The 17,015-nt window shown below is 38.8% G+C and overlaps 1 protein-coding gene across 8 annotated transcripts in view; it reads right to left on the bottom strand.

The window, feature by feature from the left end:
* LOC109034475 (retinal degeneration A) overlaps positions 1-17,015 on the bottom strand; it is a 237,719-nt gene that overhangs the window by 56,617 nt on the left and 164,087 nt on the right. For all 8 annotated transcript variants that reach the window (XM_072298976.1, XM_072298977.1, XM_072298979.1 and 5 more), the window contains exons 7-8: positions 7,715-7,842; positions 4,540-4,721 (exon numbers count right to left, since the gene is read on the bottom strand). In XM_072298976.1, the coding sequence (XP_072155077.1) occupies positions 4,540-4,721; positions 7,715-7,842 (310 nt within the window). The remainder of the gene's footprint in view (positions 1-4,539; positions 4,722-7,714; positions 7,843-17,015) is intronic.

Below are 17,015 nucleotides of genomic sequence, written 5' to 3'. Positions count from 1 at the left end.
GAAAAAATGAATTGATAAAGAAGTTGTAGTTCAGTTTGTAATAAAGAAGTTTCTTGATAAATGCTAAAACGACCATGATTTATTGAAAAATGGTGAATTTTTAAAGTTTGCAACATTTGTTCAAGCCTCAGTAGGATGTGGAACTAATGCTTACGTGTTCTGTAGATTCAAGGGAAATACTCAGTAATGAATGAACATTTTTACCTACTAATTGCGTGATTAGATATTTTATTATTATCAACTAAACGCTGCAAAAATTCACCATTTTTGAACGATCAATGGTAAATTTCTTCCGAGGAATTTCATGAAGTTCCCTTCATTTTCCATGGGACCAGCATGAATATATAACTTTGCTCGTTACAAAGACCGAAGTGAAATGCATGCACGTAATCCTTTTCCCGAAGTAATCAATGCACATGCATGAGTTAGCAGTTGCAGCCATGCAAAATTTCACCAGTATGCTTTGGTCAGAATAAGGTCTTGATGCCATTATTACCGGAAAATGTTCAACAATTATCAGTTGTTGCAAGTTGCAAGATGGTGAGATGAAAAAGTTAGCGACATTTGTTCAATCCATATTTAGTATTTCTTAATGAACAGCAAGGCAAGGTCCGAACTTAAGCATTTTCGATACAAATTTCCTGCCAAAATTGCACGTCAAACTCGATTCGCGCGACAAAAACTAAAGAAGTCAGTTCCTAACTAAGATATTTCGATGCATGGATTCTAATCTCTCATTCATGGAGAAACAAAAGTTTACGCGAGTCAATTCGGGCACTAAACGGTACCGTTGGTAGTTTCTACGGTATAAAAATATGACAAACTAAATCTCAGCGCTTTGATTCTGCTACTGCAGGTTGTTTTCACTTTGAAAAACTTAGGAAAAGGAGGAACTCTCATCGATTGAGAAGTCTGCCAAGATCGTTGTAGTGAGAGAATTGATTCAAATAAAATATTGCTTTTCTTGCGAACGGAAAATTCTAAATTCTGTGGCTCGATTGTTGAATCGATATCGAATGACATTATTGATCGATAAGTAGCATTGTTAAGATAGGGAGTTATCGATCAAGGTCATTCGATAGCGATTCAAGAATCGACCTCCTGGTAAACGATGCAAAAACGTTGGCACCTCGATTTGGAGTTATTTTCAGTAAGTATCGTTGCTTAAATCGTGTTCCACGTATACTTTAGTAACTAATCATGCATCAGAATCCTTAAAATCGCACCTTTATTAGTGATCCATTGTTGATAAATACTCTTGCGTCTTGATTAGAGAGTACATCATTATCAATCCAGGAAGAAATTAATCATTATTTTTTAGGTGGCCTACACTGTTACTGCTACTATGATGGACATTTTCATACATCCGTTGATAAAACGGAAAGTTCACGTATTGGATTATGCTTTGCGCACATCAAGCTCCGCAACTTCAAAAGTAATTTCGTGAACATTATTCCGGCACGTGTCTTGCGAAAGTTCCTCGTTCACTCGGGAAGTTAGGTTTGAAAGACGTGAGTAAGATTTCGGGAAAGTGCTTCGCCGGATGAGACTACACATTTCATTTCATCCGAGGAAACAAAATGAGAAACTGCACTTTTAAACAATACTCCCGTGCAGGCCTGCCACATCTCACCTCGGGCCCTAGTACCAATCTTAAGATCCGGGCCCCACGACTGACATCAAACCCCCCCCCCCCCCCTTACCACCAGAAAAATAATTTGTAATATCTTAAACTTAAGAGCACAGTTGCAAAAATAGCATTCTCTACTAAAAATCTTAAAAAAATAAATGGAAACCTGCAAAGCAGTAAAATGAATTCTACAGTGCCCCAGCGTGTTTTAGAAAATGTATTGACTTTTTGCGAAATTTTTCACTTTTCCTTCGATACAAGGGTTACATGTGAATTTAAAATAGTGTGTCATGGGCGGCACGGGCCCCTCCAAGGCCCGGGCCCCGGTACCATGGACCCAGTATCCCCACCCTTATGGCGGACCTGCTCCCGTGCTAAGAAACAACGCCGTATGAACATTCGAGAGTTTCCAAATTTCCTCCAATAAAATAATTATTTTTGAGGAAAGTTATGGATATTTTCCCTTGAAATTTTCAGGGACTACAGATGAGATTTCGAACGAAGTTATCTAAAAAGTTGGAAGGAAAATATTAATAAGTTTACCAGGAAATCCTTGTTTTATGAAAGGAAATTTGACGACGCCTGAAGGTTCATTCGGTGTTTTTCCTCAGCAGAATACGAGAACCATGATTTTCCAAGAACAAATTACCCATACCCAATTCATATTCCAGGCTGTATCATTTAATTCTTCATATAGAGAATTATATTCTATTAGAGAAATTATTCGACGAGAAGATACCCTTGTATTAGAATAATAAAACATTGCATCATGCCTCTATAAAGCTCAAAATTATCCTTTCTAAGGCTGATTTATCATAAAATCAGTGACAAGCCACGCCACTAATAGGAGGGCAAATAATTGATTATTTGCAGATAAATCGATTGATATGCCTGATTTATGAGCACAAGAGGGTAAACCATTAGGGTAATTTATATGAAACGCTGGGCTAATAATGTTTAAAACTATTCTCGCATCGATTGAAGCTGATACCAAATATTAAGGGCTTAAAATGTCATGTTTTGACTGCGGAACCCGTGAAGTTTTTCCGCAGCGACTTCTAACATTACGTCATACATTTTGGTTGGATACCGATGTGTCCGCGGGTTAAAATCCCTCTGGTCGATATCCTACAATTGACAAACCTTCCTCTGTCAATGATTCGAATTTAGGTTCACTTCCAAACAAAACAGATACTTTTTCATGCGGTAATGTTTTCCATGCGTGGGCAAGTATTTACGAGGTATTTGGGCGTAGAACCCAGTCAGCTATTTAAGCTGTCAGCACTTGACGGGTCATCATAGAGTCTGCGGTTACCTGACGTATCAATTCGTCAGTTTGTCAGCCAAGTTTGATCACATCAAAATACCTCAAAGCTGTCTGCTTGATTAAGCTGAGGCTTTGCTTGTGAGCTACACCGCTGATATAATAACTCCTGCATCTAGCTCAATTTCATGCCCCTTTTCCTAACCCGTCCCCCCTTTCATTCACCACGCGGCCAAAGCTTGATGCGAAGGGGTGATGTTGACGTTGGAAACTGATGAATGCTATGACGAGGTCAACATTGCGTCGAGAGTTTCAAAGTCTCCACGGCTAGTTTATATTTTAGAGAGGAAACTATCGGGTAAATTTTCTAAAATGTTTAGTTTTCAGCGTTTTAAAATCATAAAGAAAAGCCAGTAAATGTTTTAACGAATTCCATGCATTTGCCTTAATTTTAGAGGATGAAACTTTAACGAAGATCCTGAAACACTGCAACCAAAGAAATGTTCTTTCTGCACTCAGCGCTTCAATTGTCGTCTACAAAAAGCTTGAAGTTACATTATCGCCCTTATAACTCACAGCACAGGCGCAGACATTATATGACTGATATCGATGAAATATTATCGCACAACGATTTTTACAGCTGTGTGCCGCTGTTTGTTTATGAAACAGCGGGGGTTGGAAACCCATCTTACTGTTCCAGGCTCCGACGATATTAAAAGATATAAATTTCAGAGGCTAGTCCGGTAGTCTCATTGAGAGTCTACGGAAAAAAAAGAAAAAAAAAGGTACCGCAGATATCATGATGCATGATGCCTTGTAAAGCTACAGCCGCGTATGATACGAAAAAACTATTTGCAGATACGCGGTTTATGCATCATGAATACATTCGGGAGATAAATCGTTTAAAAACATTTCCCGGTCTAATTTTTAAGATGTATTAAAAAGAAAATAACTCCGAGGAAATGCATCTGACCGAATTGTGAATCCGTTTTTTAAATAATAAACATAGGAACGAAAACATTTAACGAAATTACGAACTGAAGAGTTGTGACTTTAATAAGTTAGTGGTGAATTAAAACTAAGCATATAACCATTTTTCTTGTGAGAGTTAATCTCATTGGTAAGACAGATTTCTTTGAGTCGTAAACTTTAGGTATGCAATCGGTAAATATTTCGCACAAGCAGGGCAGTATCCGGTTAATTGCGATGCAATTATGTGAGTAAGAGATGAAGAAATTGGTAATGACTGATTGATTCCATGACCAATACTTTTGAAACGTGTGTAAAGTGCGGAGAGGATCTAGTTGATAGGCATTGGAGCTAAGAAATCAAAGAGCTGAGTAGTTTTTTAGTAGATCAATACTGTGACTCACTAGAATAGATTTTAATATTCTTTTAGGAAAATTCACTTAAAAAATGCTTCAATTTAGGACTTTAGTGATAATTAGCTCTCTAATACTCAATTTTTGGCGTTTTCTCGGAAAAACTTTGCACAGTAATTTTTCATTTTCTTCCGGAAAACTGTAGTTATTTGCCGGTCGCAAAACAGTTAAAATGAGAGGTAGCATAAATTCCGAAAATGGTAATGAATGTTACATGACGATGCTTATAAATCAATCGAAAAGAGGAAACATATTCGACTTACCCCATTTTCGGCCCTCCTTGTGTTAGATCGAACACTTGTCTTGGATTTAACAGCCATTGAAATTTTTGTAACAGTTTAGCGCCTTGATTGCCACCTGATTTAGGATTAATAAACACTATCACTGGTCGAACACTAAGAGTTGGAATTGGTTTTATTGCGAAGGTTCGAGAGTCTTTTTCAGTCTGCAACAAAAATTAACAAACAAATGAGTATTATTACTTCAAATAACTAGTGTATTTGACAGATTTTAATCAATTTATAGATTCAAACAGAAAAAATCAGGAAAATTGGTGCTGTTGTCTCTCAATAGGAGTATTGCACTGATACTCTAGATGTAGTACTGTCCTGAGACAACATCACAGAAAATGGGCCTGTTGCAAACTTTTACTAGAGCAAATATAAGAGTTGTTTCCTACAGATGATGCCTCAAAAATCACGATGGGCGCATCGGCAAAGTCTGAAATGCACTCATAACTTCACAATCTGCGTAAGAAATTTGCGTTTTTTTGAGCTTTCCGCTTCAAAAACGATACTACGGCACAGGTGAACATTTTGTTAGAGGAGTCGTTCCATCGTCGGCAATGTTCATCATGGCCGATGCTTCCGCAGTTCCGCGCGTAATTCGAGGTGAGTTCAGGGTCAATCAAGGCGGGCGAGGAAAATATGAACGTAAACACGCCGATTGTTATCTGGTCTAATGCTGCTCAGGTGTTAGCACGTCTCATCATACGTGTTTTGGCGAATTGGCGTCGGCCATGATGAATATTGCCGACGATGAAACGCCTCCTCTAACAAAATGTACACCTGTGCCGTAGTATCGTTTTTGAAGCGGGAAGCTCAAAAAACCGCAAATTTCTTACGCAGATTGTGAAGTTATGAGTGCATTTCAGACTTTGCCAATGTGCTCATCGTGATTTTTGAGGCATTATCTATAAGAAACAAATCTTAGTTTTGATATAGCAAAAGTTTGCAACAGGCCCATTGTACGTACGTTTATAATATCTCGCCAACATTATTCACAATATTAAAACGAGAGCTCTGAATGAGAGCAAAAAACACCCCATTCTTTTCTCTCCTCTGATAAGGAGTAATTTTCCTCCCAAAGTATTTGTTACATCTCCATCAGTACCGTTCCGCGTTTTTGTAGCGATTGAATATTTTATTAACTTCAAAAATGATATCAGAAATAATTATTCATATTAGTTTTCATTGAAAATACTAACTCTTATCAAAAACTGCACAGCGTTAATTTCTTTATCACAAGTTCCTTCTGAAACTTGTAAAATTAATTAAAATGGGCCTGTTGCAAACTTTTGCTAGAGCAAAACTAAGAGTTGTTTCTTATAGATAATGCCTCAAAAATCACGATGAGCGCACCGGCAAACTCTGAAATGCACTCATAACTTCACAAACTGCGTAAGAAATTTGCGGTTTTTTGAGCTTCCCGCTTCAAAAACGATACTACGGCACAGGTGAACATTTTGTAAGAGGAGTCGTTCCATTGTCGGCAATAATCATCATAGCCAACGCCAATCCGCCAAAACACGTTTGATGGGACGAGATAACACCTGAACTGGATTAGACCAGATAACAATCGGTGTGTTAACGTTCATATTTTCCACGCCCGAATTGATTGACCTTGAACTCTCCTTGAATTACGCGCGGAACTGCGTGCAAGCGTCGGCCATGATGAATATCGCCGACGATGGAGCGACTCCTCTAACAAAATGTTCACCTATGCCGTAGTATCGTTTTTGAAGCGGGAAGCTTAAAAAAACGCAAATTTCTCACGCAGATTGTGAAGTTATGAGTGCATTTCAGACTTTGCCGATGCGCTCATCGTGATTTTTGAGGCATTATCTATAAGAAACAACTCTTATTTTTGCTCTAGCAAAAGTTTGCAACAGGCCCATTACATGAATATTTTCCGTAATATTTAGGTGACGGGTTATGACTTATATGGTTTAATTTTTATCCCGTCAGGTCGTGATTCTGGAAACAGGATTTACCTTCTGAACTTCAATATTATACACTTTACTGGAACGAAATTTCGGAGCAAAACGGATCTATCTAAAACGAGAGGTTCCGAAATAACGCGTAATCCCAAGAATATTCTCTTGGACCATACTTCGTTTTCCCAAGACCTCTTTGTAAATAGATCCGTTCTGCTTGGCGATAACTATTCCATAGGTCTCAAATATTAAATAAGAAAACGGAAAGAAAACTGTTAGAAATTCCAGACTTCAAACATAAAAAAACGACGATTAATTACGAAAATCGGCAGCAGGGCCATACACTTTTATTTGTAACAATGGCGTTGATATTGCTCGCGAGATGGGGGGAGTTTATGGTTTGGTAACGTTTTTATTCTCGTAATCAACCGATTAACATGGGAATAATTCCATTAAATTGCTGTTCCAGAGACCGCTTTAGGAACGAGGAACACGAGCCTTAGTCACGAAAGAATAATACGAAGGAGAGACCGTAATTAATGTGACGGAGTAATTGTTGTATGCACGCATTTGGATTTAAATACTTGAGGAAACCCACGGTGCGGACAAAGGAACTCCGCAACGAAAGACTCTCTTCGTTTCGGGGGCTCGTGTTCTAGGTACCAAGGAATGATTCTACGAAGGAGCTCATAATTCTCTCGAAAGCATTTAAAATAATAAAAAGGTTATATCAACTTGGCTCTTCTTTCCAAAAATGTAATCCGATAGAAAACGGACTCGCTATGGGGAAATTCTCAGAAAAATTGAGTTCGAGACTTAAGGCTGCAGGCGTAAGTCTTTAGTAATTTCACTCAAGTTAACAACGTAAAGACTATTTTGTCGCATTGCAATTTCCATGTCCTATGTTTACGAAGATAAAGCGTAAGTTGACGTTAAGATCGCAAAAGTTGCTGCACTAAGGATTATACGTCAATCACATGGTTGCAAGTCATCAGAATTATTTCCAATTAAATAAATTAGAATAAAAAGTTTATAGAAAGCCGAAACCACAAGAAAAGAGAGCCAAGTTTATACATTTTTTTCAGCAGGTTTTTCCGTGTTCCCTGTGGACAAGTTTGACTGATATCAATCTAGACTCCACTGAATTTGAAAAGAAATTTAGTAAGAATAGAATACATATTGTTAATAAGGAGTTAAAATAAAAGAATGATAATTCGGTTTACCTTTTCTTTACTTCTTTTTTTACTAGATGGTTTCTTCTTGGGAGATTTTCTCAGACTAGATTTAAAACTTCCTTTCCTCGGCAACTTTACAATCCAAGAGGGTGGAACTATTATGCTGCTATGAGTGCCTGTAACAGAAAAATATGAATATTTAAAGAAATATATGAATTTTAAAAACTTGAGAATCTTTTAGAATTATTTTTATTTTGAAAAAAATATTAATACAAAAATTTGAGCGTTGGGAACTACCCAAGAGCACAAATGGCAAAATGGAGGCAAAATGGATTGAGTCAACGGGAGTGGTCGGAAAAAAATTTGGAAACTTTAAAAGCTTATAACTCCGCGTTTACAAAAAACTTTGACGTGTTAAAATGCGTTTCATTGGTTTCCTTGTGAAATTTTCTTCTAGAGGCGCCCTTCAAAATTTAAAAAATGACGAAAGACGTATAAAAATTTGCAGTTTTAGTCAAAAATTTCACGTCTGACCTCTCTGATTGATTCGATTCACTGCGAGGTAAGCACTGCAACCATTGCACCGGAGAAATTCGCTGCGATGATGACTTGATTGAAAATGAATTTAATACGTAAAATACATGCGACACGGAAAGCTAAGTACTTTTTATCACAAATCGTTCAGGTCTGAAAGTTTCTAGACAGTCATTTTGAAAGACGATAAATAATAAAAGCTGGTGCCTCTGCCACTTAAATTAATGTTTAAGCTACTGTTGTAGTGGCGAGGCGTCAATGTTCGACCCCCCTTATTTCCCCATTTGAGGTTGCAGTAGAGAACCGATTATTTTGTGAGCACCCTGTTTATCGATCGTAGCCCATAGGTTTAAATGGTAAATCAATCGATGAGTTGCAAAGCACGCCACTAAGGTTGGCAACGTTGCCGTACTTTTCGCGGGAAGGATAAAGGCGAATTCATTCATTTTGTCCACGTGTGTGTTGCTCGTTCCGATAGGAAAAGTTTATTGAATATTACTCGGTTAATTTTTGAGAGGGCAGATCTAGAGGTTGTGAATCATATCTGAGTATATTATTTGATAGGACCCAAATAATTCAAAAGATTATCAATCTGCAGCTAGAGGCGCTAATTTTGGATTTTGTCAAAAATAATTCAAAAGAAAGAAACAGAATGCTCGCATAAGATCATAGAAAAATGAATCGAAGGGTAAGATTTTTAATAGACCCTTTTCCACTCTAAAGATAAGAGAAACAAGGGCCAAGTTCCGGACCTTGAAGGGGGGGGGGCGAAGAGGTAGTGTCATTATGCTCCCCTACTGCGAGTCCGATTAAAATATATCGTATTGTAACGTCAAACCGCAAGATTTCTTTTCGGTATATAAAAGTCGGCATATAGAAAGCGAAAGCGCCTTCGATCTTTGACTATGCAACATGGACATCCATCAAGCACAAACAGTTGTAGGTATCAAGGGGCTTGAAGGAACGGCAACTGTGGAACCGGGGCGAGGGAGCCATAAACGGAGGAGTGGCGACTGAAAGGCGCTAGCGGAATGCCTCCTCAAGCCGCAGCCGCACATTGTTGCATTCGGAGCTGCATTAGTGCATTACGAGCCCTCGAAATGACCCCGGCCAAGTTGGACGGGCGCCTCCCGACTGCATCCGACAACGCTTTAATCGTGCTCCCTCCATTTCCGACGTTTTATTTGCTTTTACTTAATTAAATGCAACGCCTTTGCGCGTCCCTACGGGGCCGCGGAAACGCGATACTGGATTGCTCGCTAAGTTCCCAATTTCAATTAAAATTATTTAATTGTTGAGGGCAGCGTTCGGGGACGATTCACTGCAGCTTGCGGTGTTCGCTCAAAATCTTCATCGATAGAAACTAAAAGCCATCAAAACATGCTCTTATAATTACGGTTCTCGTGAATTAGAAAGATTCGTAGTTGTGCATGTTAAGTTTCTGACGTAGTAAGTTTTAGAATATACACAAAACCTTCATTTTGTAGAATTGAACACAAACAAATAGCACGGGTTTGTTGTTGGGTTATACAAAAAGTGCCCATTAATGGAATAGATAATTAATTGAGCCCTTGAATGTTGCGAATTTTTTTTTTTTCATGGAGAAGCATCAGAAAACACAGCTTTGACAATGATTGAGCCAGAATTTTTAGATTCAAACTCAAAACTCTCACTTAAGGACATCCCACTGTCGCGTCGTTCCTATAAGAGGTTGGCATGACTACATGTAGCAAGCGCAAACGCCTTCAATTTTTAGCTATGCAATATGGACATCCATCAAGTACGAATAGTTGTATCAAGACCTTTGAACTAATGGCGTGGCGTATTTTCGCGTTCTGAAACTCATGCCTCTCGTCAATTTCATGACGTTGCACTCGATGCCGTCTTGGATTTTGCGGGGTGCTAAGTTGGGTTCACTGACAATTTTCTGTGGTCTACTGATGGGGTCTAAAAAGACCAAAAATATTTTAGATCTCTCGGAGTGATCTTAACTAAATATTAATGCAAGCTGCCAGAGCTGAACACTCTTCCCTCCTCGACCATGTACTGGTACTCGTTAGAGGTCAAAATTTTCAACTGCAATTTAAATATTTGAACTTTTCGACCTTATTTTTCCCGCTACAAAGTGACGACCCAACGCTATTTCAGCACCTTGTCATATACAGCTCGGGTCATGTTTCATCATAGAGAAAAAATGGAGGTGTTTGCATCTCGGGCATCTTGGGTTTTTTTGATGACGTAGGTCGATGCGGACGAATTTTATCATTGATTTTCTTGAAAATGGTGTAGTTTATGGCAAAAAGTCATTCTATATAAAGTGTTTGAAATCATCAAGTGTTTGACATCATGAGTTGATAAGCAAACAAATCGGACGTTACGGTCCATTTTTCATACTTCGAATCTCGGATGTTGCTGCCCAGGTTGTACCGGCCTACGTCACGGGGTAAACAATCCTCAAGATGCAAACACCTTCTTTATGATGTTTCATAGTGTTTTTTTTCTCAGTCCTAAATATGTGAATCAAGTTTCGTCAACAATGAAACGAAAGAGACGCGAGAGGAAACATGGAAGCGGTGGCGAGGAAGTAGGTGACGACTGGAGGAGAGGGAGAGCTCGTCATGAGTGAGGGTGCGAAACTGGAAAAATGCTTATTATTTTAATAAACTTGAGGCGAACGAGCAGGGAAACGACAAGGGCACTCGCCGAGAATACCAAAGTACGACGACGCCACGGCTCATCAGCATGTGCGGCATCCTTGCCGTGTATTCCTGAAAAATCAGTACTTTTCCCTTGAAATGTTCACATTTATCGCACCACCTGGCAACCACGATGTGCGGCGGAGGCGACGCGTGGAGCCAAGTTTCAGCCGGAGTTCGAGTCGGACGTGTCTTCCACGTCGGCCGTATAAGTTTCTTGACTCTTTAAACCCACCCGAAGGAGCTCACTCATGCATATTTTCATGAGGAAACGCCGCTTGTGAAAACATCTGGAATAATATCTGGAATCTGCTTCTGGTTTTCAGAGTAGTTCTCCGAATAAGCTAAAGATACAAATGATAAACTATGAGACTTATCTTGTTCTATGATATGAAGTCATAAGAATAACGCTTGAGGCGCGAAGCGCCTCGGGGGGTCGGACCGCGAAGCGATCAGGAGGCGTAGCCCCTTTGTGGTTAATATCTCGATGTAACTAACAATTTCTTGGATGAAGAATTGAAGCATCATAAGACATATCGTTGGTGAAACTGTAAGACCGCGTATCTCAGTTCGTACTGCTGCAGATTTCCGGTCATAATTTATTTTCGCAGTTGAAAAATACTGGACGTAATTTCTTAAAAACGTCCCTGATTTTTTTTCTCTGTGTGAAGACTACTTTATGAAAAAGAGCAAGATTGTTAGTTCGTTAGCCTTAGGAATGGAGCTTTTAAAACACCGCAAACGAGATACGCGCTTTTGCAGTTTCACCATCGGTATTTATACACAGAACAGCATTGAACATAATGTCAGCGATTTTTTAAATCAATTCGTGCGACGACTCAATCAGCCAAATCAGAACCTGCGCTCGCGAGAAAAAGGAAAAAAAGAATAAAAAAAACATCATGTCACGCTGCTAAAATCTGACACAAGAATCATTTATTTTATAATGACGCAACGGATGTATTAAATTCAACTGCTCGTGAGTTTTAGTAGACTAAAGTATAAAATGTATAACATTGAAAACGAGCTCTGAAAGTTTAACTGTTAGCGCGTGCAAGAATGTCTCGAAATATTGGGGGGAAACATCGAAAAATGTCGAAAGTATACATTTTCTCAAAGAAAAAACGGAACCGGATGAACGCATACTTGAGGTCCGTTAAGCTGAGTTGGTTGTACGTTCTAATAATTTGTATTTGATTAAAATCACAAACTTTCTTTAAAGCAAGTATTATTTGTCTTCACAGGAAAAATGCCTTCAAAAATCGTCGTTGAAACGCGTCAAGTATGAGCTGCACATACATAAACTGCTTTGAAACGTCAAGGCGTCCGAGCAACTATTTTAACTCTCCGGAGATAAAATTGCATACTCGATCAATTGAAGGAGTTTTGCGTGTGTCGGTGCCGCACTGCTTTCATACAGTTTTCATGGGCTGCGTGAGCTAATAGCGTCTCCTATTCTTTGAGTCAAAACAGTGTTTAACTAATGATTTAATTCCTTAAACATTTTATTTTTATTTTTCTATTTTTAATTTTGCAATATTTAGCATGAAAACTTAATACCTATTACTTACAGCCATCGATTTTATTTGTAAGTTTCCCTTTCACACGGTTTATGAGCCAACTAATGATCATAAAATTCTATAATCATTCTTGTTTCTTACATACTTTCAGAGGAATCAGTTCATTTAAAAAATACAGGGGAAGGAGAGACAGAAAAAGGTGGACAATCTTGTGAACAATCGTGACGCATTATTAAGAATGGTTTTTGTTCTCCAGACTTCTGAATGACTTTTTTTCATTATCTCTGTTGTTTCTCTCCTGTAATGGCTGAGAGATCAATAACATTAGAATTATTAATATTCATGAACTCATAAGAATGAAGAAAGTTTTAGGATTCCTCATTTACGACTAAATCAATAACAATGACGTCATTGGTAGAACCAAGTCCTAGGGCGGTAGACACTGATAAATTTAAACTGTCTGAAAAGATACAGAGATAAAAAAAAACCTAATAAAGTCTGCTTTTGAGGAGAGCTCCGCGTGGTATAATTAGCTTTATTGAACTTTAAATCATTACACGTTTAGAGAAATTATTTGAATAAAGTCCACGTTTAAGTGCTACGTTATACATCAAGGTACCTTCGTGTATTTTTTTCCCATGCTTTAAATCTACTTCAAGACCGGTTGAAGTCACACAAAATGAACAAAGAGGCTGAACTTAGATTAAAATATTAATTTTTGTTTTTCAGTTTTGTCCGACTTCTGATTGTTGCTCTTGATATTTAACTAAAAATAAATGAGCATTTTCAAAAAGAGATCGCATAATATTCCACAAGAGAATTTTGTAACAGGCAAAAAAACGGGGAAACCCGTCCAACTAATCTATTAATGACGTCAGAGTTGAGAAGTCAGCGAGACATAAGTTATCTTGTATTCAACCTTTAAATAACTTTTTCCCAGAAATACAAGCCTTTTTAAGTTTTTTTAAGCTCGTCATCGTGTTTTCCGCCGAGTTTTACGTACGTCATTGCAAAGCTATCTCATCGCTGTTCCAGGAATCCACAACGGTTCCATTGTACGGACAACTGGCAACAGTGCATCTCTGGCGGTGGAACCGGAAAAGTTTCCCGGAAAGTTTTTCTTCCTGATGAATATTATTATAGTTCCAAGAGCAACACGAACGCATTACTGCATATCACGGCGAGAGTTCACTTTTATTTAATTTTTTTTTATATATTCTTCGAAGCCGTCTGAAAAAAAACTTCCCCAGGCCATGAAACCCCTCCGCCCCGCGTGATAACATAAGCCGGCTTTTTATCGCTCAGCCACATTTTCCTCTTTTCCCAAGCAAAATCGGACGTATTTATGCTAGAAGGAGCTATTTTCCACGCAATCCCTATGCACGTAGGTCTTTTTAGCATGTATAGGTCAAATCAAGCTTGCTCGGTGAGCCATGTTAATGCAGATAAAGTGATTGACCTCAGAGCAGAACAAAAAATAGCTTACGGCGTAAAGCGAGCTGACCGAGCTTGGATGGTGCTTCCTCGATTTCCTTTCATGGCTCCGGGGAAAAACCTCACTTGTGTTTTTTTCCTGCTTCACCAGTCGAAGCGTCATTTATTTACATCAGAAACAATCCACGAGATTCCATTTTTGACTTAATTAAATTGACACCGAATGACAGTCTTTCCAACGAACGATGCTTGATTGAAATAGTTCGAGGCCGATACTGCCATGCTAAGGAAAAATGCCGTATGAGCCATCAGGTGTTGCCAAATTTCCCTCGACAAATCACGAATTTTCAGGGAAATTTTTTAATATTACATTTCCAATTTCTCGAAGGAATTCGTTTGTAATTTGATCTAAAAAGTCTGAAAAGTTCGAGAGAGAATATTCGACCTCTTTCAAGAATATGTATTTTCTGAGAGTAAATGTGGCAACATTTGAATGTTTATACGGCATATTTCCTTACCACGGCAGCATACACGCAGAGAAAAAGCGCCACTCCTTTGACGTAAAAGCGTAGCTCGATTTTCACGTGAACCCTGTTTTCTGTATAGCTCTGTGCTTTCTGAGGCTCATGTGCGAATAGAAATACGCTCTTAAGTCAGAGGCGTGGCGTGTTTTGCGATATGTCGATTGATCTGCCATTTTGGAAAAGGATCAATAAACAGGGTATTTTGTTAGTTTTCAATTTTTATCAGGATTCATAATTAACAATTTTAAACAGGATGTTTTAACAGAGAGAAATTTCGAGTTGATATCGCCGTTTTGTTTCGCGACGAATAACAGATGCGCGCGAGGCGTGAATGATCGATCATTAATATTTCCCCAATTGAAGCTAACGTAAAGAATCGATTACAAGGTGCTCGTTGCAAACAATCTTTTTATCGATCCTTCCCCATAGGTTTAAATGCCAGATCAATCGATACATCGCAAAGCACGCCACGCCACTGACGAATAATCCTTCCCGTCGTGCTCTTAATGAGCTTATAAGTGTAAGTTTAACTCGGTCTGCTTCCGTCTGTGTTGAAATTTGAATACACCCCGACACAGAACCCGGTCAGAGGACGAGGAGAGAATGCTAAGGAAGATTTACGGCGAGAGCGGAAATTAAGTAGGAAATGGGGCCTGAGAACAAACACAGGGACAGATCCCTGCAATTTTAATTTGAGGGCTCAGAAAATTGGAACGGGTCGGTGACCGACCTCATCTCCTCGGCGCGAGGCCGGGAGGGGGCCATGTAAAATTCAGGATGGAAAATGAGGAAGAGGAAATGAACTTGATGGTGAGTGGCGAGCGGTGAGTGGTGACTACCGGACGCGGGCGGTGATAGGAGAGTGGCAGCGAGTGCCCGTCGTTATGCACACACTCGCGCCAACGACTCGCGCGAACGGCGAATCCCACCTGCCGGGCTCACTTGCGCACTTGCGGGCGGGCGGGGCGGCGAGGCGGGGCGGAGGGGGCGTTTGCGGTGCAGTCTCGCATTGACTCCGACCTGATGGTAGATTAAATTCGGCAGGCGTTAATTTTAAATTAGAATAATTACCTGGAACGACGAGATGCATCCCTCGCTCCTGCCGCACCCGAGGCGACAACCCGGGGTTCGGGGACAAACACGGGAGGGCACAGGGGGAATGTTAACAGATTTATTTCGGACCAGCGTTTACGAGGTCACATCAAAGTTATTTACTTTTAATTTTTTCTAAAAAAATGTAAATGGATGAAAAGATAGTCTTGCTGATTCAACTATTAAATTGTTAAAAAAAAAAAAAAAAAAAGTGAGAAGGAACAAAAAAAAAAAAAAAAAAAGTTAATTTAACCATGGGTGGTTAATTTATTTCCGTGTGAGGCAGCTCAAATCTTCTGAAACAAGCGAAAACGAACTATTTGATAGACCTCTCCTCCCCTGTAAACACCATGCTTATGTTTAGGGAGAGGGTAAGTTGTCGCCAACACGGGAAAAAATGATATTGCTGATTTAACAAATTTTGTACTTGAAAAAGTGTCCGACATGTTTCAATGTAGATTTTACAATAAAAAAATGCTAATTTAACCACCCCCTATATTGAATTAACTACCTCTCCACTATTGTAAAATGTACATTTGAAGCATGTCGGACTTATTTTTTCACAATTTAAGTGTTAAATCAGCAATCCATTTTTTTTCTGAGAAGAGGAATATTTGCTCTTGGTTGCACTCACGACCAAGTGCAACTGCCCTAAGGTATATATTTTAGGGTGGGAGGGGAAGGTAACAATTTTTGATTCAGGATAGTGAGTTATTCACACGACACGAAATATTCGTAATTTTGATAAAATTCCAGTTATTTCTAGTGCGCTTGATGACATAGCCTGAAACTGGTTCATTTAAGTAAAATAATCATTATAAAATTGCCAGATAAAGTAACGATTACTATTTAAATTTACATTTTTTTTTTTTAGTTTTCAAGTTAAAAATTGTATTAATTGTATAAGAAGAGGACACTCCTCCCGCCTCCTTCAGTATATGCTGCTTGAAATGATCGATGCTATATGTTTGCATTACAGTTGTTAACCTAAATTTTGTCCTCCTCCACTTAAAAACCCTGAAAATAGATCTTCTCGCTGAGATAGAGTCTCCTCATCCAGTTTTCTTCTCTCGATCATATTCACGTTCGCGTCGTCTGCCTCGTTATAATTACACATCGATACGGTGAAACTATAAAAACGAAAACCTTGGCTTGCAACATTAGACAATCCTCCGGCATTGTGTCTCAGTATGGAAAAACCACCCATTTTTAATTCGTTAAATTAAAAACGGCTTTCTCGCATTTACGCATTAAAAAATAACACTAAAAAGTATCATGCATAAATTTTGGTTGGTTTGCCTCTAAAAAAGTACAGAGTGGTGGTGAATTTTGGCCTATAATGATTTTAAATCCCAACGGCCGACAACAGATTCTTTGCAAACGGATACTTCTGTTTCCAGGTGGCTTGGTCTACATTCTCTCCGGTTTTTTTGACGAACAGAAATTCCATTGTTTTAATGTAAATGATAAATGTCAATTGCTTATCTTCAGTAGATTTAGTAAATTTACGTAGTTTTTTAAACCCCTTTTGCTTGAAATTAATAGTTGA

Source organism: Bemisia tabaci, chromosome 3 (assembly GCF_918797505.1).
Source record: "Bemisia tabaci chromosome 3, PGI_BMITA_v3".
In the NCBI taxonomy this organism is placed as follows: Eukaryota; Metazoa; Arthropoda; class Insecta; order Hemiptera; family Aleyrodidae; genus Bemisia; species Bemisia tabaci.
The sequence above is the reverse complement of the archived record's forward strand: the minus strand, read 5'-3'. Positions and strand labels throughout refer to the sequence as shown.